Here is a 24,062-nt window from a genome sequence, read left to right on the forward strand (position 1 = left end):
AAGCGAAGGAGGAAATTCTATGGATGCTAGATCAGGTGGTGCTCAAACAGAAGAATATGGGGGTGTGTCTCAAGCATATTGAAGTTACTATTGCTCCTACTTTAGGTTTGAGTGGCGATGGCCAATGGAAATCTAGCCCCATTAAGGTGGACCTTTCCACATCCTCCTAAATTTTGAATGTGCTTGTTGTCTTTCTCTATCTAATTTCTTTGTAATGACATCTCCTTAGAAATTGGTCTACATAGGTTGTTTTATGGTTATATTAATGGTTTCATAAGCAATATAGTTTAGTTTTATAGTAGTCTAAATCTTCCTCTTCTTTTAGTAATTTCTTTTAGACACTTTGTTAATTATAAACCGATATTTTGAGTGATCTAATTTTCCAAATAACAAATCATCCACAAAATATATATATATATAAATAAAACTTAACCATATTTAATAAAATATTAAAAAATAAAATACATTCATTAAAAATTTATAAAAGTAAAAATAAATGCATATAATTTTTAACTCGTAAGCATTTCCATATTCATTGGCATTCTTTCTCTTTTTTCAATCAAAATTCAAAGAATTATATATCGTGATATACGAGATTTTCTTAGGTTTTTTAAAATCAACCGGACGATATCCATTTTAATCTAATTTTGTTTGACTTTAACTAGATTCATTTTAATCCAATTCTGTTTGACTTTAACTTGAATCTAGTTTAGGGTCGAAATAGTTAAAATAGTTATTCTGCTCTTTTTACAAAATATTCGAAATAAATGAGGTTTAAAAATATTGAAAAGACGTACTTGTGGAAAATCTCAATAACATCTAAACACGATACGTTTAAATTAAAATTAAATAAAAATGAATGTTGTATTGAATGAGAGGTTTATTTTCTAGTATAATATGTGCTGATGTGTAAATGTGTTTAAGTTTTTTAAGTAAAAATAAAAATTATATTTTAAATAGAAAAATAATGTTGATTATATATTGTAAAATAATTAAAAGTAAAAAAAATGTGTCAGTGATATTGGGGGATAAATTGTGATAAAATGGCTTGATGTGTGGGTAATATTAGGTGATAAAATGTCTTGATGTATATATAAAGTAAAATATTTTAATGTCAATTACTTAACATTTTAAAACAATTATGTATATATCATGAAAAAATTAAGTTTTATGGTTAATATACTTTATTTAAAGTTCACAAATACAATTTGAACAATGAAAAATAACATATTATATTTTACACTCTAAAATTTACACTAAAAAATTGATCTCTCTAAACTCATATTAAATAAATGAATATATAAAATCTAAACCCAAAAAAATTAATGAATCCTGGTGTTTTACTTTGATAAATTACTTTAAAGATGCCAAACGGGATGCCAAACTTTAGAGATTGCCAGATCTTCACGCATTAAAAAAAGGATAAAACCTTTGTCAAAGCGAAAAAGCCAAAACGGTTGCTTTTAAACGTCTGTGAGGGACCCTGATGCTCAAACTATGATAATTATAATGATGCATGTTACATGGATCTCTGACGTATCCAATTTTATAAATTTTAATGACATTAGCTTTACTGTGTAGTGCCCTAGAGATTCATGGCCGACCATGATAACAGAAATTGACCAGATTCTTCAAAATCTGTGAACCAGGACCGTGCTTTCTCCACTCATGTAAAGCTGTTTTTTTACTGAAGGGCGGCCGACGGTGAGGTATGTAGAGCTACTTTTTTTTTACAAGAGGAAAGGCAGGCAGGCTGATTTGCGCATATTCATAGCAATTAAGACATTATGAAGAAGCACAGCAGCGACCTGATCACAGTGAGGCCCTTTATGTTCTATACGCTCCTCGGAATGGCGTTTGGGTATTTGATGGGTACAGTTTCGCCCCAAATTACTCTATTTTCACCGCCGGCCTATTTCACACCTCACCGCCATATAAATAGAAATTGCATTTGTGCCCACTGCAATCCCACTATCGGCTTTTTATCCATGGTTAAAAATGGCAGAAACAGCAGCTTAGAGACGCCGCCACTTCCTCCGGGTATTTCAGTTCCCCAAACAGATCTGTATATGCGCAGGCTGTGGGACAACCCTAGCGAGGACTTGCCGTGGAAGCCCAAATATCTGGTCACCTTCACGGTGGGCATACGGCAGAAGGGCATTATCGACCGAGCCGTTCGAAAGTTTTCGGAGAATTTCACGGGGATGCTTTTCCACTGCGACGGGAAGGGCAGCGAGTGGGACGAATTCGAGTGGTCGAGGAGGGCCATCCATGTGTCCGCGCCTAGGGAAACGAAGTGGTGGTTTGCCAAGGCAGTTGACCTCCTAGTCTACCATGACACATGATCATTCGGTTGCAGGTGACCTAGAGAGGCAGCAAGGTTGTGATTCGGGACAATGGATCTAGGAAACTGCTAATGAAAATTGTGAAAGATTCACTGAGAGATGGGGACAGGGGATTTGAGTTGACGGTGACTGTCTGCAAGGCCTGGCTCAGCTAGGAGGAAAAATTGCGCAAAATTTGGGAGGAACAATTCGGGCTGCTAGAGGGAAATTTTTGAGCTGAGTTGACTGATGGGAAGTAGAAAGCCTGCTCATGAACACTATGCAATTTCTGAGATTAACAGTTGGTCAACTGTTGGGATGACTGACTGGGAAAACTGGGCAATTTTCTGAGGGAGACAGGGACGAGCACTTGGTATCTATCCAGCCTGTCTGCATAATTTCCTCAGTCAGTCGAGTAGGTGAGGTCAGCGGCCTCTACACAGTTGTTGAAGGGAGTCAATCCCAGGGTGATTGTCAGGTATGACTATCCAGGTAGCCAGCATGAGAGTTGATTGGATTTCTTGTGAGCAGTGCAGCTTGAAAAGACTAGCTTGGTGCTTCTACGTTGTTCTGGTTGACATTCGATCGAGTCGATGGGAGGGTGATGGTTCAGATTTAAGAGGGGAGTCTGGTCGTCAAAACCTTCAGCAAAAGACTAAGTGTGTGAACAATCGAAAGATGCATAGGTGATCATACGAACACACACCCACATGACTTGACGACGAAACGATCAAACCATCCAGACACACATGTTCAACAAAACTGACTGACGGTGTATGTGACAAGCGCGGCACTCATGATTGATCGTTCATTAATTGAGATGATTCTTGCACGACAGTGAATGTGACTCCATGTGTGAGTGCGACAGATGCTTTCATAGGAAACACAACAAGCACATACGATGCGAAGGCTTTGAGCATAACCATAACATGGTCACAAGCATGACTTAGACATTAGCATGCATAGACTTGAATGCAATGAACAAACAAGGCGGATGTAAAGACTCACATGAGATCACAGAGTGAACCCGAGAGTGTGTAGTCATCAAGTGAAACTTTTCAAGGGAGGCTCTGAAATTGGTGCATGCCAAAATTTTGGAGGGTGGTTGTAGCCGCTACAACACTTGGCAACACACTGGTAGAACTCCAACTTCTCTTTTTCGGTACATTGCTAGCACAGGGCCTTGGTCTTTCAGGGAGTATTGAATCACTGTAAGAATTACCTTAGTTTCCCCACTTACCCCATGGACATACATGGTTCACCCCTTTTCCAACTCAGCCAAACACAATCAAAAGTTAAGCTTATATCTCAATGTTTCGAATCCGGGAAGGGTAGTGTAGCTCGTGAGTTGAAGATTTTCAGAGTATAAGTTTTCATCTCTGGTGGTTCTCTACTGCCAGCAGGCTTGGGCAGTACCCCAACAGAGTCACGCAGGAACACATACATTGCTCCACTACCAACGAGCTTGGTCAGTACCTTGGTGGAGTTGCATGATTCACCTCTCTATGTAGGAAACCTTTCTCTTCTTTTTCCTTTGTATTTTTCAAGAGGAGTATGCATAGGCACTTATTTATTTTTGGGGTGGAAGAGGGATCCCAGCTTATTAAGAGCAAAAGAGGTTGTTCCTTCAGAGAAGCATGTAAGACCTCTGACATAGGTTTTCTCGTTTATTTTTTCCCCTTCTCCGTTTCTACTAGTTCAATGAGATTGAATACACAGAGCAGATTGTTGAGTATAGGCATGGGGCTTCCCAGTGTGGACACAGGTTCACGGTTGGACCAAAACTTCCCTTGCAGATGGTTTGTATTTTCTGTCAGGACTTCATCGGCTAAAAGTTACAACCAAGCACAGAGAAGGTGGACACAAGATTGGCCAAGTGATACAAGGTCACGAGTTTCCTCAAATTTCAGCCACATACTCTATTCAAAAGCCAGGACGTAGTAGTTGGCAACACTTATTTCCGGAAACAAAAATAGTAATATATCAAAGAAATAGAATGAACATGAACAAAAATAGTAAGCAAAACAAAACAAAGCAAAAGAAAAGACAATAAGAAAAAAAACCAAATGAAACAACAAGAAGTAAGAAGACTATGTAAATGGCACGGGTGTGGCCCGACCTACTGAAAATAATGTTTGAGATCTTGGCCATTGTCAGGAAGGTTGTCGATCCTTTTGCCCAGTGATATCAAATGATACGTGTGTGGGCCAAGCTTCTTGTAGACCAGAGCAAGTCCACCAGGCTCCGCTACTGGAACCTGGTGACATTCCGGAAGACCTTAGAGTGAAGACAACACCATTATTTCAGGTACTGAGTGCAACATGGGCTCGGATGATGGCACGAGGTAGTTATTTTTATTCCAGGAAGGATTCAAGTTTCTGAAATCAATGCGTAAGAGAATTTCCCAGATTTATTACGTGCAGGATTTAAATTAGAAAACCAAGTATGATGACAAACTTTGCAAGTAATCCAAACACTTAAACTGTTAGTCAATCCTTTTGGTGAAAGGAGTGCAAACAACATGCATGTGTTACCTGTTCTTTGTTGTAATGGCTTGTCTCCTCCTTTAATTGGAATCTCATGTTGGATTTCTTGTGTGTAGTATGTACTCAGGTCATCATCTACTCGTGCAAACCCATCTTGATATTGTTCAATCAAGTGGTTAACGATTTGTCATTGCTATAGTGTGTAGCTTGTACCAAGATTGGCCATCTTCAGATCGTGGTAGGTTCCCAGGTTTCTTTGTTCATTCATAGTGTTGGTCCTTTATGTGTTCAACATGAGTGCTTCATACTCAGTATCATTGTTTGTGACTTCAAAATTCAAAAAGCTTAAAATCTTGTGTTTTCCATTGCTTTGGTTGACTGAGATACACTCAATCCTTGAGTCATCATGTGTTCCCAATTTATCAAGACTCATGTTCCACAAATTATCTGTACATGGACCATTTGGTGTGTTATTACTCTTGCTACTACCATTGCTTCTACTATTGCTACTATCGGAAAAACAAATTGTACAAGTTCCATTATCATCAATTGGACGAGGAAGGTGCCCCAACTGCTTGTCTGATGATGTTGGAGCTAGCCATGCAGGATAACACTCCAATGCCTTTTCCAGGAGGCAGTTTTCAAACATGAGTTATGTGAAGGCCAATGGTTCATTCTCGTCATTAAGGAGATTGACATTGTGTTTCATATACCTCTCGGATAACACCCAGATTTGGTTGCTTCATCCCTTGTACGGAAGCCACATGTGAGACCAGTCTGTAGAAAAATATCCATCTAGATTGTTGGACTAGTCTTTGCTGAGTAGCAGGCCATATGCTTTCGGTATGTCCACAACAATTATGTTGATGCATTGGTGGACTCGACCGTCATGGGATAGTTGGATAATCATGTCTCAAGGCTCAACAATCGCTGGTACTGAGGTTCTGTCAAATTGGATGATTCTCGCGGATGTTTCGCTCCATCGTGCATTGATCTTCTTAACAACAGAGAGCAACATGACATTGGCTACCGTGCCATAATCAACCAAGCAGTTGTGAACATTGTAGTTGAAAACTTCAAAAGAAAGTAGGAATGGGGGGTAGCTTGAGTTTGCTTCTTCTATCCAAAGTGTATTGAGCACAGTAGATAGTCATCCAGGAGGTATGCTTGCTCCCTTGCTAGTAGAGGCTGCATTGTCTGATACTGTTTGTCCTAACGCACGTAGTAGGATATCTCGCTAACTCTGGACTTTGGCTAACTCAAACAAACTGATGTTCACCCAAGTTTTCTTCATGTCATCGAATATGTTGTAGTCCAGAGATGGTAGACTCACCGAGGTGTCCAGGGTGGAACAGATGTTCGTGTTGTTCGGTGGAGTGTTCTGCAACTTGTTGCTCATGGACGTACTCTTATATGCCGCTCTCTTCCTGGACTTGCTTTATGTTTGTTTCTTCAAGGCAGCTGGTGGATTAGCCTTCTTTATGAGTTTCCTCACCTTCTCTTGCATTTCCCCAAGTGTAGGGGGAGCCCCTTTACTCCTAATATTGTAATGATCATTTTTCTATTGGGGCTGCTTATCGGTGTTCATCTTTGAGATTACTTGCGAGCACTAACAATCGTTCACCACATGCCTAGAACTTGGTCTTTCATCAGGTGCAACCTCTCCGCTATCATCAGTGTCTTCCCGTTGCTCCTACATATCGCCTTCCACATCAAGTGTATGAATGCAAACATAGGTAACGACTCACTTTCAATCTAAACGAGATGTATCGGGGTGGAACTCTTCTTGGAAGGAAAAGAAATTAGGATCAACGCACTGATCAAGTTGGAACACAGGCTTCTGCACAAATTTGGAAGCAAACCAGTTGTTTCTTGAAGAGTCGGTTGATGAACTGCTTACCTATCTTTGTCTGGGCAGATGGATGCTTGTGAATGTGTCCGTTTTCCATTGCTTGAGTTCAGACATTTATGTGGCCAAGTTTTTGACAAGGCGAGTGAGGGTATCAATATTAGTTGCTTCCTTCTCTCTACCCTTGCTCGTCGTTGTTTGGGGCTTTCTTCTCACATCCTTGGAGTGTTTCGTTGATTCGTCATCCTTGATGACTCTAATTACGTTCAAGTCTTTTTCAACAACAATAGCCTCTTCACAGTTTTCTAAAAGTGTTGGCTTCACAGCTCATTTGACGAACTGCGCAATGGTGGTTGGCAGTGCAGACGTGTAATAGTCAATAGTGATGGAGTCATGAGGTTTAGTGTCTTCTACAAATTTGTTCAAAATACACATAAACCTCTTAATGAAGTCTTTCACTTTCTCTTTTCCCTCCATCCTGAGGCTTCCCAATTCCTTGAGCAGCATGGTTGGGGTCTTGTCACTAGCAAAATTTTCAAGGAACAAACATTTCAAAGAACCCTAGTTCGGTATGGAGTTGGGTGGAAGGTTGTGATACCGAGCAGCCGCGGCCATCCAAGGTACATGGGAACAGTCTACATGCTACATCATCATAACGTACCTTAAGGGTCTATAGCTGTATGTAGAAGTTGTCTAAGTGGTCGTCTACCTTCACCACATTGTCAGGGTTGAACTTGATGTTCATTCTCTGTGCTCGCTTTGGCATCTTGTGAAAAACAGTGGGGAGAGCCAATGGTCCTTGAGTCATCCATTTAAGATTTGGGTCAGCCATATCTTTGTCTTCTTCGTCTTCTTCCTCTCCTTCTGAGTTTGATGGTTTTGGATCTGAGTGTGTCGTTTTGTCTCTGCCTCCACCTCCTCCACTACCTTCCCCTCTGCCTCCTATAGCGGAGTTCGATCCCAAGATCATAAGAGTGCCTTGTTCATATTCAAGGAAGATTGGAGGTTCCTCTCCATCTTCAATAGCTTTCTCTAGACCTTCAAGCATGCCAAGGACTACTTCTTCCACCGATGATGTAACAACTCCTGTGGGAGTGGCTTTTTGCTTTCTAGATGTGTGTGGAAGATGTTGTACACTTGGGATCAGTCCGTCTGCTTTCACAAACTGGTGTGTGATGATATGGATGGAGCGAAGGTGTTGATATGAAATCTCGTATTCAATTCTGGGAGGTGAGGAGTAACCAAATGCATATTCATGTGAGAGGGAGTGCGAGTTACTGCCTTTACCGGATGATTGATGAGTGAGTGTGAGGGGAATTTTAGCCATGTACAACTAGCTACCCTCCTTCTAGCACCATAAATATTGATGGTGCTGGACCTACCAACATTCAGGGGATCACCCCGGTATGAAGTCCCAACTAGACCTCACACCGTTTGGTGTGGGAGTCCCATCCGGTATGATGGCCTGGTTTCCAATATCTTAAGGATTTGCCTCAACTCTTGCTCATCAACACAGGAGAGTGGTTTTATTTTTCTTCGAGAAGTGAGGTTAGCGTACCTGGTGAGTGTAAGTGTCACTTGTGTCAATGGTTCTTTCACTGTCGAGGGAGAGGGTGAGAGTGAGTTATAGGTCGATTGGGAGCAATCCCAACACTACTAGGAACACACAACACAACAGGAAATGCACAGCTTCCGATGGAGCAATCCACACAGATGTGGCAGTCACAACATACAAGGTGAAATAACATGTACAACACTCAGGGAGTAGCCCGAATGAGTGCAATGGTTGTTACAGCAAGCTTCATGTGAAAGGATTGTCTGATGTCCAGGAGATCAGTCTACACGGGAAAGGGAACGTTAACATAATATACAACACATTTCCATTAATAGATTATGCATTACAACAAATGAATCAGTTCAGATGTAGAACACAGGTTAAAGCAACATGCATTACAAATGTTAAAGATCAGTCTTACAATAGATCAAATACATGTGTGAAAACGTGTTGACCTATTAGTAGGATTCTGGATTAAGCGAAAGTTTCAAGACACATCATTACACCATACATCACTAACCCCAAGTGTGGGGCATTGGAGCCACTACTTACTCCTCAAAGAAAAAATTACATACTCTCTTACCTATTGGGAGGAGCTGAGGTGAAAAAGTCCTTTGAATGTACAATTGAGGGGGGTATTTATAGCCAAGGGTGAAACTAAGCCTTGTGGTTGTTCGACTACCCTCATGACCATTTGACTTCCATGACTTTTCGACTTACATGACTCTTTTTTCACCAAGTGGGTCTCTTGGACTTCCACATTACATCACATTGATTGACAACAAGCCCATAGTGTAGATGTGGGTGACATGATGCATGACGTGACTCGACATGACTTGACATGACAATGCTAGTACATTCGTGCTGCTGCTGGAGTGCATGTCGAGCTATAGTGCTGGTGGGTGATGGATGTCTTCATGGTGTATCATAGCTTCACCTCTGCATGGCGAAGTGTGCAGAGTCTTTGATGGTCCTTGGTTCGCTTGATGAAATTTTAGCATGTTGTTCCTTGATTGCATGCTAGAAGGCTTGACAGGCTCATTTGTTGCGAAGGTGCATGTTTTTCGTGTTCGTTCGCTTTGCATGCTTCATTCATTCATTCGTTGGTGAACCTGTCATTCTGCATGTGCTTCCTTCGTTCATCCCATTCGTTGATCCAGATTTAAACAGGAATGCAACAAATCACAAAGATAACCATAAACATAGAGATGCAGAGGAAATAATACTTCATTTCATTAATGTAAAATACTGAAATATGCTTACAAACAGCAATGGAACTAAACCAGCTAGGGAGATGGTAGCGTATCTCTAAGAAGAGATGTGGCAGCTACATGCCTCTGAACTATGTTACAATGAGGCTCGAAGGCCTATTTATTGTTGAGAAACAATGGAAAACCCTAAACATCCAAAAACCTAACCCTAGAAGATGAAACGCCAAACTGTGGGTCCCGTTTGGGTAAATTGGTACATCAACTTCCCGGGGTCGTAACTTTGGCATACGATCTCTGTTTGACGTGCACAATATCTCGTTAGAAAGATCTATCCGAGAACTACAACTTTGGGAAGAGAAACATTGGTCTATGGACCCATGTTGCTCCCAGTTTTCCCAAAAAACGTCGTTTATGGCCTCAAAACGGCTCCAGAAGTTCAGGACCCGAAAAACTGCTAAAAATATTAAACTGTGCTACAATTAAGGAAACTGAAAAGATGAAAGAACCAATGGTGGGGGTCCAAGTGGACTTGGCAGGTGGCCACCAATATCCACCTAGATCATTCCTCCCCCCTTAGGAAGCAATGGTCCCCATTGCGTTGAGTTCCTCCATGAGATGAGGAAACTTTTGCTGAACTTGGTCCCTGGTGAGCCACTTTCCCTAGTGAAGGAGTTGGCCTACTTTGACATTTCGATATAGTTGGATATTATGTTGGCGAGTGTGCTTGGTCTGTGTGTCCATGATCCGATTAGTTGTAGCTTGTTCCATGCAATCTAGATTTAACTCTGTGGGTGTGAGCTATTCTACAATGTCGGATGTGTCTAATAATGGTGGAAAGTATGCCCGAAGGTGGTCCACATCGAACACTGGGTGCAGGCCAAGGAATGGGGGAATGTTGAGCTCAAATGCGTTGTCTCCCACAACCTTGGTAATGGTGTAAGGACCATATCGGAGTGGTCTGCATTTCCAATAGGCTCCGATAAGACGTTCCTTTTGCAAATGCAACCAGACTTTGTTGCCCGCTTGAAACTTGTGTGGCACCCGATGTTGATCATGTCGCTGCTTGTACTTGGAATTTCGTTTCTCCAGAATGTCATGGACCTGCTGGCGAATATGTTGGATGTGCTCAATGAAGTTGGTTGCCTTATCTGCTTCGAACTGGACATGAGCAGAATCTATGTGAGTAGCTGCAAATGGCATGGCCACATCAATGGGACATAGTGGCTGGAATCCCAAGCCCACCTGAAAAGGGTTGTGGCCAATTGAGCTATGAAGAGCCTGGTTGTAGCTGTTCTAAACATAGAGGAGGCTCTTGTCCCATGTGCGTGGATGCTTTGAGTTATACATGCGCTGAATGTGTACAATCATCCTGTTAACAACCTCTATCTGGCCATCAGTTTGAGGATGGAAGGCTGTGGACTTAGTGAGTTTGGTGTCTAGCATCAACCAAAGATTGGACCAAAATGTAGTGAGGAACCTACTGTCCCGATCTAAGATGATAGATAGTGGGATCCCAAAGTGTACCGACACTCGTTCAAAGAAGAGTTTAGTAGTGGCTTCTGCTGTGATATTCTTCTTGCAGGTTGCCATAATGGCCATATTCGAGAACCTATTGAGAACCACAAAAACATAGTCGTTTCCATGCTTAGTGGAAGGAAGGCCTGACATGTAGTCCATGGAGATGGATTCCCAAGGTCGAATAGGGGTAGCAAATGAGGTATAGAGGTCTTGCTTCTTGATGGTCGGTTTGGAAATGGCACAAACAGTGCATGATCTGATGTACTTCCCAACATCTTGTCGAAGATTCGGCCAAAAGAAATACTTCTGCAGTACTGCCACCATTTTCTTGACCCCGAAATGCCCAACAGCCTGACTGTAGTGTGCTTCCCAAATCATCTTGGCACGCTCACTTGAAGGAACACAAAGGTGACCCAGGTGGCATAACAGGGCATTCTTAAGGTGAAAATCTAGAACATGCTGACCCTACAAGAGTGTTTGGTATGTGTGGCCGAATTCTGGGTTGCTTTTGTAGAGAAGTGACCAATCATAAGTCTCGTGCCGACAAGAGTTGAGCACGGTGGTTAATGCCATGATCAGTGGTCGACTGAGGCAATCTGCAACATTATTGGTGATGCCCTTCTTATACTTGATATTCAAATGGAACTGTTGCAGGTATGTGGACCACTTCTGATGGCGATCATTCTGCAATTTCCCTTGGGTCTGTATGAATTGCAGGGGTCGATGGTCTGTGTGGATGACCATTTCCTTCCCCAAAATGTAATGCTTCCATTGTCAGCAGGTCTGCACAATGGAATACATATCTTTGTCATAAGTGGGATACTTCTGGACTATGTCTGAAAGTGTCTCACTATGATATGCCACTGGATGCTCGTGTTGAGTAAGGACTACCCCAATAGCATAGTCAGAGGCATCTATCTCGAGCTCAAATGGTTGTTGCAAGTCTAGTAATGCAAGAAATAGTGTCGTGCAGAGGCGATCTTTCAACTCTGTGAATGCTTTCTATTGAGATTCAGACCAAAATAATTTTTCTTTCGCTCCTCCCTTGGTGACTTGACTCAAGGGCCAAGTAATATGAGAAAATCCCAACACGAACTTGCGGTAGAAGTTAGCAAGACCTAGAAAGCTGCAGAGCTCTATCATAGTGGTTGGAGATGGCCAATCCCGAATGACTTGGATCTTGGCTGGATCCACATGCACCCCCTGCTCATCAATAATGTATCCCAGATACTAAACCTGGGTCATGCCAAAAGTGCATTTCTCCAAATTGGCACATAACTTGTGTTGCCGCAGTGTTTGGAGAACCTGTCAGATGTGGTGGAGGTGCTCTTCCCAACTCTGGCTAAAGACCAGGATGCCATCCAAGTATACCACCACAAATGAGTTGGTGAAAGGCCACAAGATGTCATCCATTAGTCTCATGAAAGTTGCAGGAGCATTTGTCAATCCGAAAGGCATAACCAACCATTCGAAAAGGCCCTCCTTGGCTTTGAAGGAAGTCTTCCACACAGCAAAGGGTTCGATTGGTACCTGGTGATATCTTGACTTCAAATCAATCTTGCTGAAATATTTTCCCCCCTTCAGTTGGTCCAGGAGGTCATCAATCTGTGGGATCGGGTACCTATTACGGATAGTGATCTTGTTCAGTGCCCGATAGTCAATATAGAGTCTCCAAGTCTGATCATTCTTCTGTACCAACACGATCAGGCTCTGACAGGGTGATGAACTCGGATGGATGTGACCTTTCTACAACAGCTCTTGAATCTGCCTATTGATTTCATCGTTCTCCATAATGGAGCGCCGATAGATTGGTCCATTGGGCAGTGGTGCACCTGGGGTCAGATCGATGGAGTGCTTGACCTAACAATGTAGAGGAACCCCTGGGGGGAGGTGAAGATGTCCTTGTACTCCTCCACAACCTTGTCCATCTGTAGTTCTCATGCAGAGGGGCTTTATCTGGAGGTCGTGGCCACCGTCTTCTTCTTTCCTTGAGGGCGTATCATCAGGAAAAAAATTTTCCCAGTTTTGGAAATGAGCTTACTGCATTGTTTTGTTGTAACCAAAGAGATGGTAGTAGGCAGTGCTATCTCTGGTATCTTTTACAACGTATTTCCCAAAGTAACAATAACAACACGAGGCCTTGATTCATACACAACATGTCACTTCCACAAGTATGGTTGTCCTAATAATACTTCACAAACTTCAAAGGAATAAATGTCACACAATACCTCATCCATGAAGGGCTTGATGTTGTATTGAAGGCGACACTGCTGGCTCACGCAAAGACCCCATCCTTGGTGAAACCACCCGATGGTGTACGATTGTGGATGTGTTGTGGTCGGTAAGCCCAATCACTTCACGACCTCTGCTAAAATGAGGTTCTTTTGGCTCCCGTTGTCGACAATGAACTGTTGTGGGGAGCCGTTTACCCACATTTGGAAGTGTATGAGACGCTCCTCCTCCTCTGGATCTTCGGTTTCCTCCTTCTGTATCTTCGTGGTGAAAATGGTGGCATTGGGCTCCACATCGATAATCTGCTTCCCTTTGTCATTCCCCTTGTCGGGTTCTGACTCAGAGTCAAAACATGCATCTGAATCTGAAACCTTTAGCTCGGCCACCAGTGACTGCTTTGCCTGACACTCACTTGTGTTGTGGGTGGAGCTCCTATGGAACTCACACCACTTTCCCATGTCCTTTTTCGGCTTCACGACGCTGTTCTTTGCTTGCAGCTTTGGTGGGTTGTCTTGGGCCACCTCACCTTGGCTTTGTCCTTTGTTTTGTGGTTTGGGGGCACCTTTCCCTTGCTTTGAATCCATAGATCCAAAGTCTTGCTTCTTCTATTTAAAATTTTTCTCAACCTTGAGACACATCGATATACCATGCCGAGCGAGGGGATATTCAGGAATTTTGTTTCTTCTTGGATGTACTTGTGCAGGCAGCCGCAGTATTTGAGTACCAAATGCTGCTTTGAATCCTTGATACCCAACTTTGTACGAAGGGTATGGAAAATATTGGTAAACTCTGGCACGTCTTGGTCCATCCCCTGCCGCAGCATGGTCCACTTTATGCATTGATCCTCATAGCTTCCGAAAGGGTAGTGCTGCTCCTTGATGGCATCCCTGAATGAATCCCAAGTTGGTGCAGCTGAAAATAGTGAGCATGTACTTTCATCCTTCAGCTCACAGTAGGTTTCCCACCAGTCTTTGACGTGGGGGGCTGCTTTAAGAAGAGCGAAAATAATCTTTTCCCGACTGGAAAAATCATGAACAGAAAAATAACCCTCTAGTAGATTTAACCATTTATTGATGACATCTGCATCTATCTGACCCTCGAAGATGGGGATTTCAAAATTAACTTGTACCTTAAACGGTGTGCGTTTCCATAGTAGCCGTTGGAAGCTGATGCGTCGCTCCTGGGTAGTTGTTGAAGAATCTGGGCAAAGTTGTCCATCTTCACGTTCCTTTGTCGCTCGAGGGCTTCTTCGAGCAAGATTTTGATAGGATCTCCTACCCCCTCATCTTTCTTTTCATCTTCAATGGGAGGCCATCGGGATTTGTGAGGTTGATCTTGCAAAGGTTCAACCAGTTCAAGCCCTAACTCCTTATATCCCGACCTCGTTGGGGACATGCAAAGAAAAACAGAGAAAAAGCAGACCACTCTGATACCACTGATCCAGATTTAAACAAGAATGTAACAAATCACAGAGATAACCGTAAATACAGAGATGCAACGGAAATAATACTTCATTTCATTAATGTAAAATACTGAAATATGCTTACAAATAGTAATGGAATTAAACCAGCTAGGGTGATGGTAGCGTATCTCTGAGAAGCGATGCGGTGGCTACATGCCTTTGAACTATGTTACAATGAGGCTTGAAGGCCTAATTATTGTGGAGAAATAATGGAAAACCCTAAACATCCAAAAACCTAACCCTAGAAGATGAAACACCAAACAGTGGGCCCTGTTGGGTAAATTGGTACATCAACTTCCGGGGATCGTAAATTTGGCATACGATCTCTGTTTGACGCGCACAATATCTCGTTAGAAAGATCTATCTGAGAACTACAACTTTGGGAAGAGCAACATCGGTCCATGGACCCATGTTTCTCCTAGTTTTCCCAAAAAACGTCGTTTAGGGCCTCAAAATGGCTCCAGAAGTTCAGGACCCGAAAAACTGCTAAAAATAGTAAACTGTGCTACAATTAAGGAAACTGAAAAGCTAAAAGAACCAATGGTGGGGGTCCAAGTGGACTTGGTAGGTGGCCACCAATATCCACTTGGATCATTCGTCGTCTTTCCATGTTTGTTGGTGTACCTATACTTGCAGTCACTCATGACGAGATGACATCAAATCAAAAAACCTCCTAGTCTACCATGACACATGATCATTCAGTTGCAGGTGATCGAGAGAGGCAACAAGGCTGTGATGTGGGACGATGGCTCTGGAAAATTGCTGATGAAAACTGTGCAAGAGTCACTGAGAGATGGAGACATGCATTGTGAGTCGACAGTGACTTTCTGCAAGGTCTAGCTCGACTGAGAGGAAAAATTGCGCAGATTTTGGGAGGAACAATTCGAGATGCTGGAGGGCAAGGAAGGCATGATCTACACATTTTTCAAAATGAACGGGCAATAACACAATTTTCTAGAGGAACAGGTCGAGCTGCATGAAGGGTTAGCAGGCAGGGATTGCGCTATTTTTCTGGGGAACTTCCCAGGAGGCTGGCAGCCAAAACTGCGCAATTCCCAAAGGGAACTGCCAATTGGCTACTGGGGTCACTAGCAGCCAAAATTGCACAATTGCCAGAGGGAACTGCCATTTGGCTTCCCGAGAGATTGGAAGTAGAAACTGTGCAATTCCCATATGGAACTGGAAGTCTACTGCTAGGGGTTGCTGACAAGGAAAATTGCAATGAGGTTGAGAGTTTGGTCTGCTAATCATATATGCACAATTTCTGAGCTGAGTTGGCTGATGGGAAGTGGAAGGCCTACTCATGAACACTGCATAATTTCTGAGATGAACAGTTGGTCGACTGTTGGGATGACTGACTGGGAAAACTGCGCAATTTTCTGAGGGAGATAGTGACGGGCACTTGGTGTTAATACGGCCTGTCTATGCAATTTCCTCAATCAGTCGAGCAGGTGAGGTTAGTGGCCTTTGCGCAGTTTTTGAGGGGAGTCAGTCCCGAGGTGACTATCGGGTCCGACTGTCCGGGTGGTTGGCATGAGAGTTGATTGGATTGATTTTTGGGAAGCGCAACTTGAAAATACTAGCTTGGTGCTTCTGCGCTATTCTAGTTGACAGTCGATTGAGTCGATGGTAGGGTGATGGTCTGGCTATCAAAGGGGAGTCTGGTCATCAGAACCTTCAGCAAAAGGCTAAGTGTGTGAACAATCGAAAAATGCATAGGTGATCATACGAACACACACTCGCATGACTTGACAACGAAATGACCAAACCATTCAGACACATATGTTCAACAAGACTGACCGATGGTGTATGTGACAAGCGCGACACTCATGATTGATCGTTCATTGATCGAGACAATGCTTGCGCTACAGTGAATGTGACTCTGTGTGGAGTGCGACAAATGCTTTCATAGCGAACACAACAAGCACATACGAAGCGAAGACTTTGAGCATAACCAGAACATGGTCGCAAGCATGAATTAGACATCAACATGCAGAGACTTGAATGCAATGAACAAGCAAGGAAGATGTAAAGAATCACATGAGCTCATAGAGTGAACCCGAGAGTGTGTAGTCATCAAGTGAAACTCTTGAAGGGAGGCCCTGAAATTGGTGCAAGCCAAAACTTTGGAGGGAGGTTGTAGCTGCTACAACACAATCCTTATTCAATATTGGAGTAGTGGAGGCTAGAAACCTTCCCCTAATGATGCAAAAATATTGCACCTCCTTCAATTATCTCATTTTTATCTTTCCCTTCTTATCATGCCATCTCTCATCCTGGTCTCTTTGGCTAATCACTAGTCCCCTCAAAGCTAAGTGTTCAATAGGATGAATTTTGATGGCCAGTCAAAATGAAATCCAAGGGCAATGGTATTTATAGGGATATCAAGAGATGGTAAGGGTACCATCCTATTTCTTTATGTAGTCTCTCTTGGTTTCAACTCCATCAAAATGACTAAATTTCATGCATTAGCAAAAGGCCTTCGATATGCTAACCATAATAACTTCTCTAGGATGTACATTGAGGGGGATTCTTAGTTGGTTATTTTGTCCCTTAAAGGACTTACTCATAGCTCTAATCCATTGAAAATTTCCTTTCCTTGAAGATTAAAAATCTTCTTATGAGGATTACAAGTCTTATGCCCTATACTCATATTCTACTCATATGTCATATCCACTAGAAAGGAAAAAAATTGGTAACTTGCCTGGCTAATATGGATACTCTTCTTCTAATGTTGATATGAATCTCTCTCAGCACACCATGCCATCCTATGCTCTCAAAGATGGATGTTAGGTTATTTTCAATGATGATATATTGATGCAGGAGTATCTCATATTTAATTTTATGTAATTATTTAATTAAAGAATCTAGGATTTTCTAGAATTAATGAGTCATTCTAGAATTAACTAGGAGATAGGGAAGTTAGGATAGAATCCTAAAATTGAGAGGATAACTCTCAACTTCCTCCAAATATCTAAGAGGAAATTTCTCTAGAAGAGATTCAAGAGACTTCTCTGCTCTAAATAAATAGTCATGTAATCTTTTGGGAAAATCAAGTTTGAGAGTTTTGATTTAATTAAAGCTTTGGAGTGTGATTTAATTTAATAATTTTTTTATCCAAATTTGGGAGCGCTGCAACATTTTTGGTATCGGATCTCGGATAGGAAGTGTTAAGTGAAAAGAATATGTTTGCAGTTACAATGGCAGCCCGTTGAGAACATCCACGCTCAAGTGTTTTGCAATTTTGTTTATAAGGTAGTCATAGTTATGAATCTAAATCAACCCAAGTTGCAATAAGGATTTGTCAAGAGATGCAACATGAATTTCTACCAAAGGTGGACTGGAATAAGCTTCCAGTTTCTGTGAGTTTTTTTCGTTTCTTGGAGTTGATATATGCTACCTGGAGTTGAGATGATATTTCTACATGTTTGTTTACGCTACCTGGAGTTGCCATTTGTGTGAATGCAACTAGTGTTGTTGTTGTTGAAGGGGTGCGTAATCTCCAGCAATCAGGCAAAGTAAAAGTTGGTTGCATAGATGTGCAGTCATGTGAGTATGAAATTTAAGTTGTAGCATTTGATGTATGTGAATCACCAGTGAAAAGCGTTGAATCATATTGATATCCATTCACATCCATCATAAGAGAGCCGATAAGCAGCATTTTCCTTCATACATTGTCATTACCACAAAGTTTGCAGATTGCAGTAGTTCGATCATTATTTATGTATGGTTATAATTTGATTGCAATTTACCTGTGGTGAAAAAGAGATACGCGGACCCTGATATATACATGCAACTTTTTATTGAGCGTGCTACTTTCAAGTTCAATGAAAGAACTACAAATTATTTAATTCTGCATGTTGAACTTTATTTTGCGTTGAATTTTATATAGTTTGGCTGGTGTATTAAGTATATATACGTGCTTGGTGTAAAAGTTGGTCTATATATATGGTATGGTCATATATGGTGCAATTAATTTAATGTAGAGAATGCTATAGTGGAAGGATTATTTTAGAAGGTTATTTTAAGTATATATAGCATTGTTATATTTGAGAGGCTTATTTTAAATAAAGGATTTTTGGAAAAAAAAAACGAGTTTATTTTGATCTACATTCTATTTCAATTAAGTGGCCCATAGAGTTAAAGGAGCCAGAGGAGCTGGAATTGGTCGAGGAAGACTAGCTACAAATCAAGTTCTACTTGATGAAGTAAGACATATTAGAACCAAATTGGACACATTAGAGACAACACATCAAAGAGATGGAAGTTGAAGAAGAAACTCCAGAAAAGAAGATGGTCAAGATGATTGCAACAATAAGTTCCAAGCCAAGATTGGACATGTCTATGTATGAAGGTAGTTTAAATCCTAAATAATTGATCAATTGGATTAGCATCATCGAAAAATATTTTGATTATGAACATGTAGTGGACGAGAAGAAGGTTAAGTTCACAGTGACCAGATTAAAGGGACATGTTGCGTTATGGTGGGACAACGTGCAAGCTGAAAGGAGAAATAGAAACAAAGGGAAGATCACTAGTTGGGATCGAATGGTGGCTAAAATCAAAGGTAAATTTCTTCCTTGAGATTATCAATTAAATATCTTTCACTAGATGAAAATTCTTAAGCAGAAATTTATGTTTGTAAAAGAATATACAAAGGATTTTTATAGATTGAATATTGGTCATATAGAAACCGATGAAGAAAAATTAGCTAGATACATTAATGGATTGAAATTTGAAATGAAAGATGAATTGAATATTTTGTCTCTAAAAATGGTTGAAGAAGCTTATAAGATAACTCTTAAGGTTGAAGAAAAATTTGCAAGAAATCAGATCCAAAGAGGAAAAGCATGAAACATAGTAAGAAGCAGAGGACAATTCAATAGAGGATCATCAAGCCAAGGACAATCAAGTAGAGGAAGTTTTAGTGGAAGATTTCAAAGAGAAGAAGCCAGCAGTTCACAATAGGCAGAATCATCAAGAGGAGATTACAGAGGACGAAGACCATATCAAAGAGGTAGAGGTCAATATTTTGTGGTAAGATGTTATATATGTAACAAAATTGGTCATACGACTAATGAATATCGAGAAATATTTTCTAGTTAAGGAAGCACACACATAAAACAAACTGATACAGAAAGTGTACAATCCCCTACACATGAAAATGCACCTGAAACTGGTGAATCCTTAATGATGAAAATAACTTTATTAAAATCTCGAGAAGAAGTAAAAAACCCACACAAAGAAAAACATTGTTCAAAATTGTTTTTTAAATCAGGAGGAAAATGTTGTAAAGTTATAATTGATAGTGCGAGTACTGATAATTTAGTATCTATTGAAATGGTAGAAAAGTTAAATTTAAGAAAAACTAAACATCCTACTCCTTACAAAGTTTCATGGTTGCAAAAAGGACATCAGATACTAGTTAATGAACAATGTGAAGAGGAGTTTCAAATAGTAAGTTATAAGGATAAAGTTATTTGTGATGTTATGCCTATGGATGTATGTCATATCTTACTTGGAAGGCCATGGCAATATGACAAGAAAGCAATGCACGATGGAAGGAGCAATACCTACACTTTTTGAAAAGAATGGTGAAAATGATGTACTTTTTCCTTTGAAAAATGACAAAGCACTAGAAGAAGACCAATCCAAGGTAATGTTACTTAGTAGGAAATAATTTCTTCAAGAAATCAAGCATGAGGAGATCAGTTTTGCCTTGATCAGTAAGCCAAAAGCAGTCCTCACAAATACAAATTTCAATGATCTTCTAGAAGAAATGAAAAACATGTTGAATGAATTTATTGATATTGTAGTGGATGACTTACCTGATGAATTAATTTCTCCCATTGGAAGTATTAGCCATCATATTGACCTCATTCTATGTGCTAGTCTTCCAAACAAAGAAGCTTACAGAATGACTCCAAAAGGGAATGAAGAGATTAAAAATCAAGTGCAGGAATTATTGGATAAAGGTCTTGTTCGAGAAAGCTTAAGTCTGTGTGTTGTTCCAACAATATTAACTCCAAAGAAGGATGGTGGATGGAGAATGTGCACAAATTCTCGAGCAATCAACAAAATTACAATTAGGTACAAGTTTCCATTACCCCGTATTGATGATCTCATAGATTGTCTGAGTGGTGATGCATATTTTTCTAAAATAGATTTAAAAAGTGGATATCATTAGATCAAATTCAGAGAAGGTGATGAAATAAAACAACATTTAAAACTAATAATGGTTTCTATGAATGGTTGGTAATGCCCTTTAGACTTACCAATGCTCCCAACACTTTTATGAGACTAATGAATGAAATTTTAAAAGAATTCATTGGAAAATTTGTTATAGTTTACCTTGATGATATCTTAATCCATAGTCAATCAAAAGAAGAGCGCCTAAGACATCTTAAGAAGGTTTTAATGAAGCTACAACAGGAGAAATTGTTAATCAATCTAAAGAAGTGTAGTTTCATGAAGACAAAACTATTATACTTAGGCTTTGTGATTTCAAGGGAAGGACTAAAGATGGACCAGGAGAAAGTGAAGGCCATAATCAATTGGCCAACTCCAAAAATCATTTCAGAGGTTGATATTGATGTGAATGGAACTGCAATAGGAGATGTTCTAAGTCAAAAAGGAAAACCACTTGCCTACTACAGTGAAAAACTTAATCAAGCCAAGCAAAAATACTCTTCTTATGATAAATAATTCTATGTCATCATACAAACTTTAAAGAAACAGAGACAAAAGGTGAGATACAGGTTGAAGGAAGAACCCAGAGAAAATGAGTATGAGGAAGAAACTCACAAAGGTTTTTATACAGGTGATGAACAATCTTTTGAAACTGTCGTGAAGATTGAGAAAGATGAAGAACGAGAACAAAACTGATTTTTTTTATCAGAGATGAAGAAAAATACTTGAATGGAATGCTCGTTAGGGATGATGAACCAAAGATAGAATGTGAGGATGGACAATGTCTAAAAGTTGTTGTAAATCTGAAGGTTGAAGAATTCGTTGGCAACATTGAGACAAATTTCAATCAAGCAGAGCAAAGAGTTCAGGAAACAAGTTTACAAGCATGGGATAAGAGTGAAATACTCTTATGGTCATGTACTCTTCTTTTGATGGTTTTCATATTTAGGAAAATTCCTCTTGAAATGGTGAGCAGAAGCATGGTGAAGACAATGTTTTGCAGCCAAAAAAGCAGGAGTGGAGTTATAGTAAAGTTCGAGAAGCGAATGTAAATGGACAAGAACATGAACAAAATTATATATGGGATCCAGGAAGACACGACAACAAGGCTTATGGTCACAAGGCTACGGAAATTTTCTACTTGGGCAGTATGATGGAAGAGCATCTCATATTTAATTTTATGTAATTATTTAATTAAAGAATCTAGGATTTTCTAGAATTAGCAAGCCATTCTAGAATTAATTAGGAGATAGGGAAGTTAGGATAGAATCCTAAAATTGAGAGGATAACTCTCAACTTCCTCCAAATATCTAGGAGGAAGTTTCTCCAAAAGAGATTCGAGAGACTTCTCTCCTCTAAATAAACAGTCATGTAATCTTTTGGGTTTGATAGTTTTGATTATTTAAAGCTTTGGAGTGTGATTTAATTTAATAAAAAAATTATCCAAATTTGGTAGCCATGCACCATATATCCTCTTTGATCAGGTGTAAAGGTAGGATTTAAGGGAGTTGTCACCTCACTCTATGACTGCAGTAGACATGCCACCTTACTAGCAATTATGTTGCAATGTGGGGGGGAATCTTCATGTTTCATGGCAAAGTTGATCTATGTTTATTGTTGGAGACCTAGTCTGTCGAATGAGTTCAATGCTTGCACAATAGGGAGATGGATGGAAGTGACTCTGAATCTATTCCCATTATTTCAAAAGTTGATGTAGTTTGGAGCAATCATTCTCATCTCTTTGTATCTAATAATGGCCTTAAAGTAGTCTATTGGATCATAGTTTGAGTTGTTATTTTCCTCGTTGAATTTTTAACCTTTTTTATTTTGTATGCTCGCTAAGTGTGCGCAAAGAGGGTGGGTACTTTCACTCTGAATCTATTCCCATTATTTCAAAAGTTGATGTAGTTTGGAGCAATCATTCTCATCTCTTTGTATCTAATAATGGCCTTAAAGTAGTCTATTGGATCATAGTTTGAGTTGTTATTTTCCTCGTTGAATTTTTAACCTTTTTTATTTTGTATGCTCGCTAAGTGTGTGCAAAGAGGGTGGGTACTTTCACTTTATATCCATCCCTTAAGCCTATAGTTTGCACTCTCTCCTACTGTTGGGTTATTTAGGTAGGGATCCTTCGCTCTCAACAATGATCAGGAAGAAAACTCATTACCATTGAAGAAGTAAATTTTGGGGAAGGTTCAATGGCTCCTGAGCTAGAATGAGGGTTGACGATTCAACTCATTTGTTTGGAGAACCTGTTACAACCACAATTCCAGAATAGTTGAGGGAATTCAAAGTAGATGTCACAATGGAAAGGGAATGTTTTTTAGATTCAAAGGTGTTAGAAAACATATGGGATTAGGTGTTTGACATTGGACACACCCATGTTAGGTAGAACCAATACGTGTTAACCATTGACCTATATTAAAGAATGAAAATGCTATTGGGAAGGGCGATCATAAAAAAATTCAAGTGAAGGAGGAAATTCTATTGATGCTAGATCAGGTGGTGCTTAGACAGAAGAATATGGGGGTGTGTCTCAAGCATATTGAAGTGGCTATTGCTCCTACTTTAAGTTTGAGTGGCGATGGCCAAGGGAAGTCTAGCCCCATTAAGGTGGACCTTTCCACATCCTCCTAAATTTTGAATGTGCTTGTTGTCTTTCTCTATCTAATTTCTTTGTAATAACATCTCCTTAGAAATTGGTCTACATAAGTTGTTTTACAGTTATATTAATGGTTTTCATAAATAATATAGTTTACAGTTTTATAATAGTCTAAATCTTCTTTTTCTTTTAGTAATTTCTTTTTAGACACTTTGTTAATTATAAACCGATACTTTGAATAATCTAATTTTCCAAATAACAAATCATTCACTATCCATCTATATATATAACTTAACAATATTTAATAAAATATTAAAAAATAAAATACATTCATTAAAAATTTATAAAAGTAAAAATAAATGCATATAATTTTTAACTCCGAAGCATTTCCATATTCATTGCCATTCTTTCTGTTTTTTCAATCAAATTTCAAAGAATTATATATCGTGATATACGAGATTTTCTTAGGTTTTTTAAAATCAACCGGACGATATCCATTTTAATCTAATTTTGTTTGACTTTAACTAGATTCATTTTAATCCAATTCTGTTTGACTTTAACTTGAATCTAGTTTATGGTCGAAATAGTTAAAATAGTTATTCTGCTCTTTTTACAAAATATTCGAAATAAATGA

General features: G+C 39.9%; 1 protein-coding gene across 1 annotated transcript; it reads left to right on the forward strand.

Moving 5' to 3' along the window:
• Window positions 1–1,850: 1,850 nt before the first annotated feature.
• On the forward strand, window positions 1,851–2,345 carry LOC149188075 (uncharacterized). The gene has a single exon (XM_089409863.1). The coding sequence runs from the start codon at window positions 1,851–1,853 to the stop codon at window positions 2,343–2,345; it is 495 nt and encodes a 164-aa protein (XP_089265989.1).
• The last annotated feature ends 21,717 nt before the right edge of the window (window positions 2,346–24,062 follow it).

Source organism: Pinus tabuliformis, chromosome 3_1 (assembly GCF_031772625.1).
Source record: "Pinus tabuliformis cultivar Carrire ecotype Pingquan chromosome 3_1, CPIR1, whole genome shotgun sequence".
Taxonomy (NCBI): Eukaryota; Viridiplantae; Streptophyta; class Pinopsida; order Pinales; family Pinaceae; genus Pinus; species Pinus tabuliformis.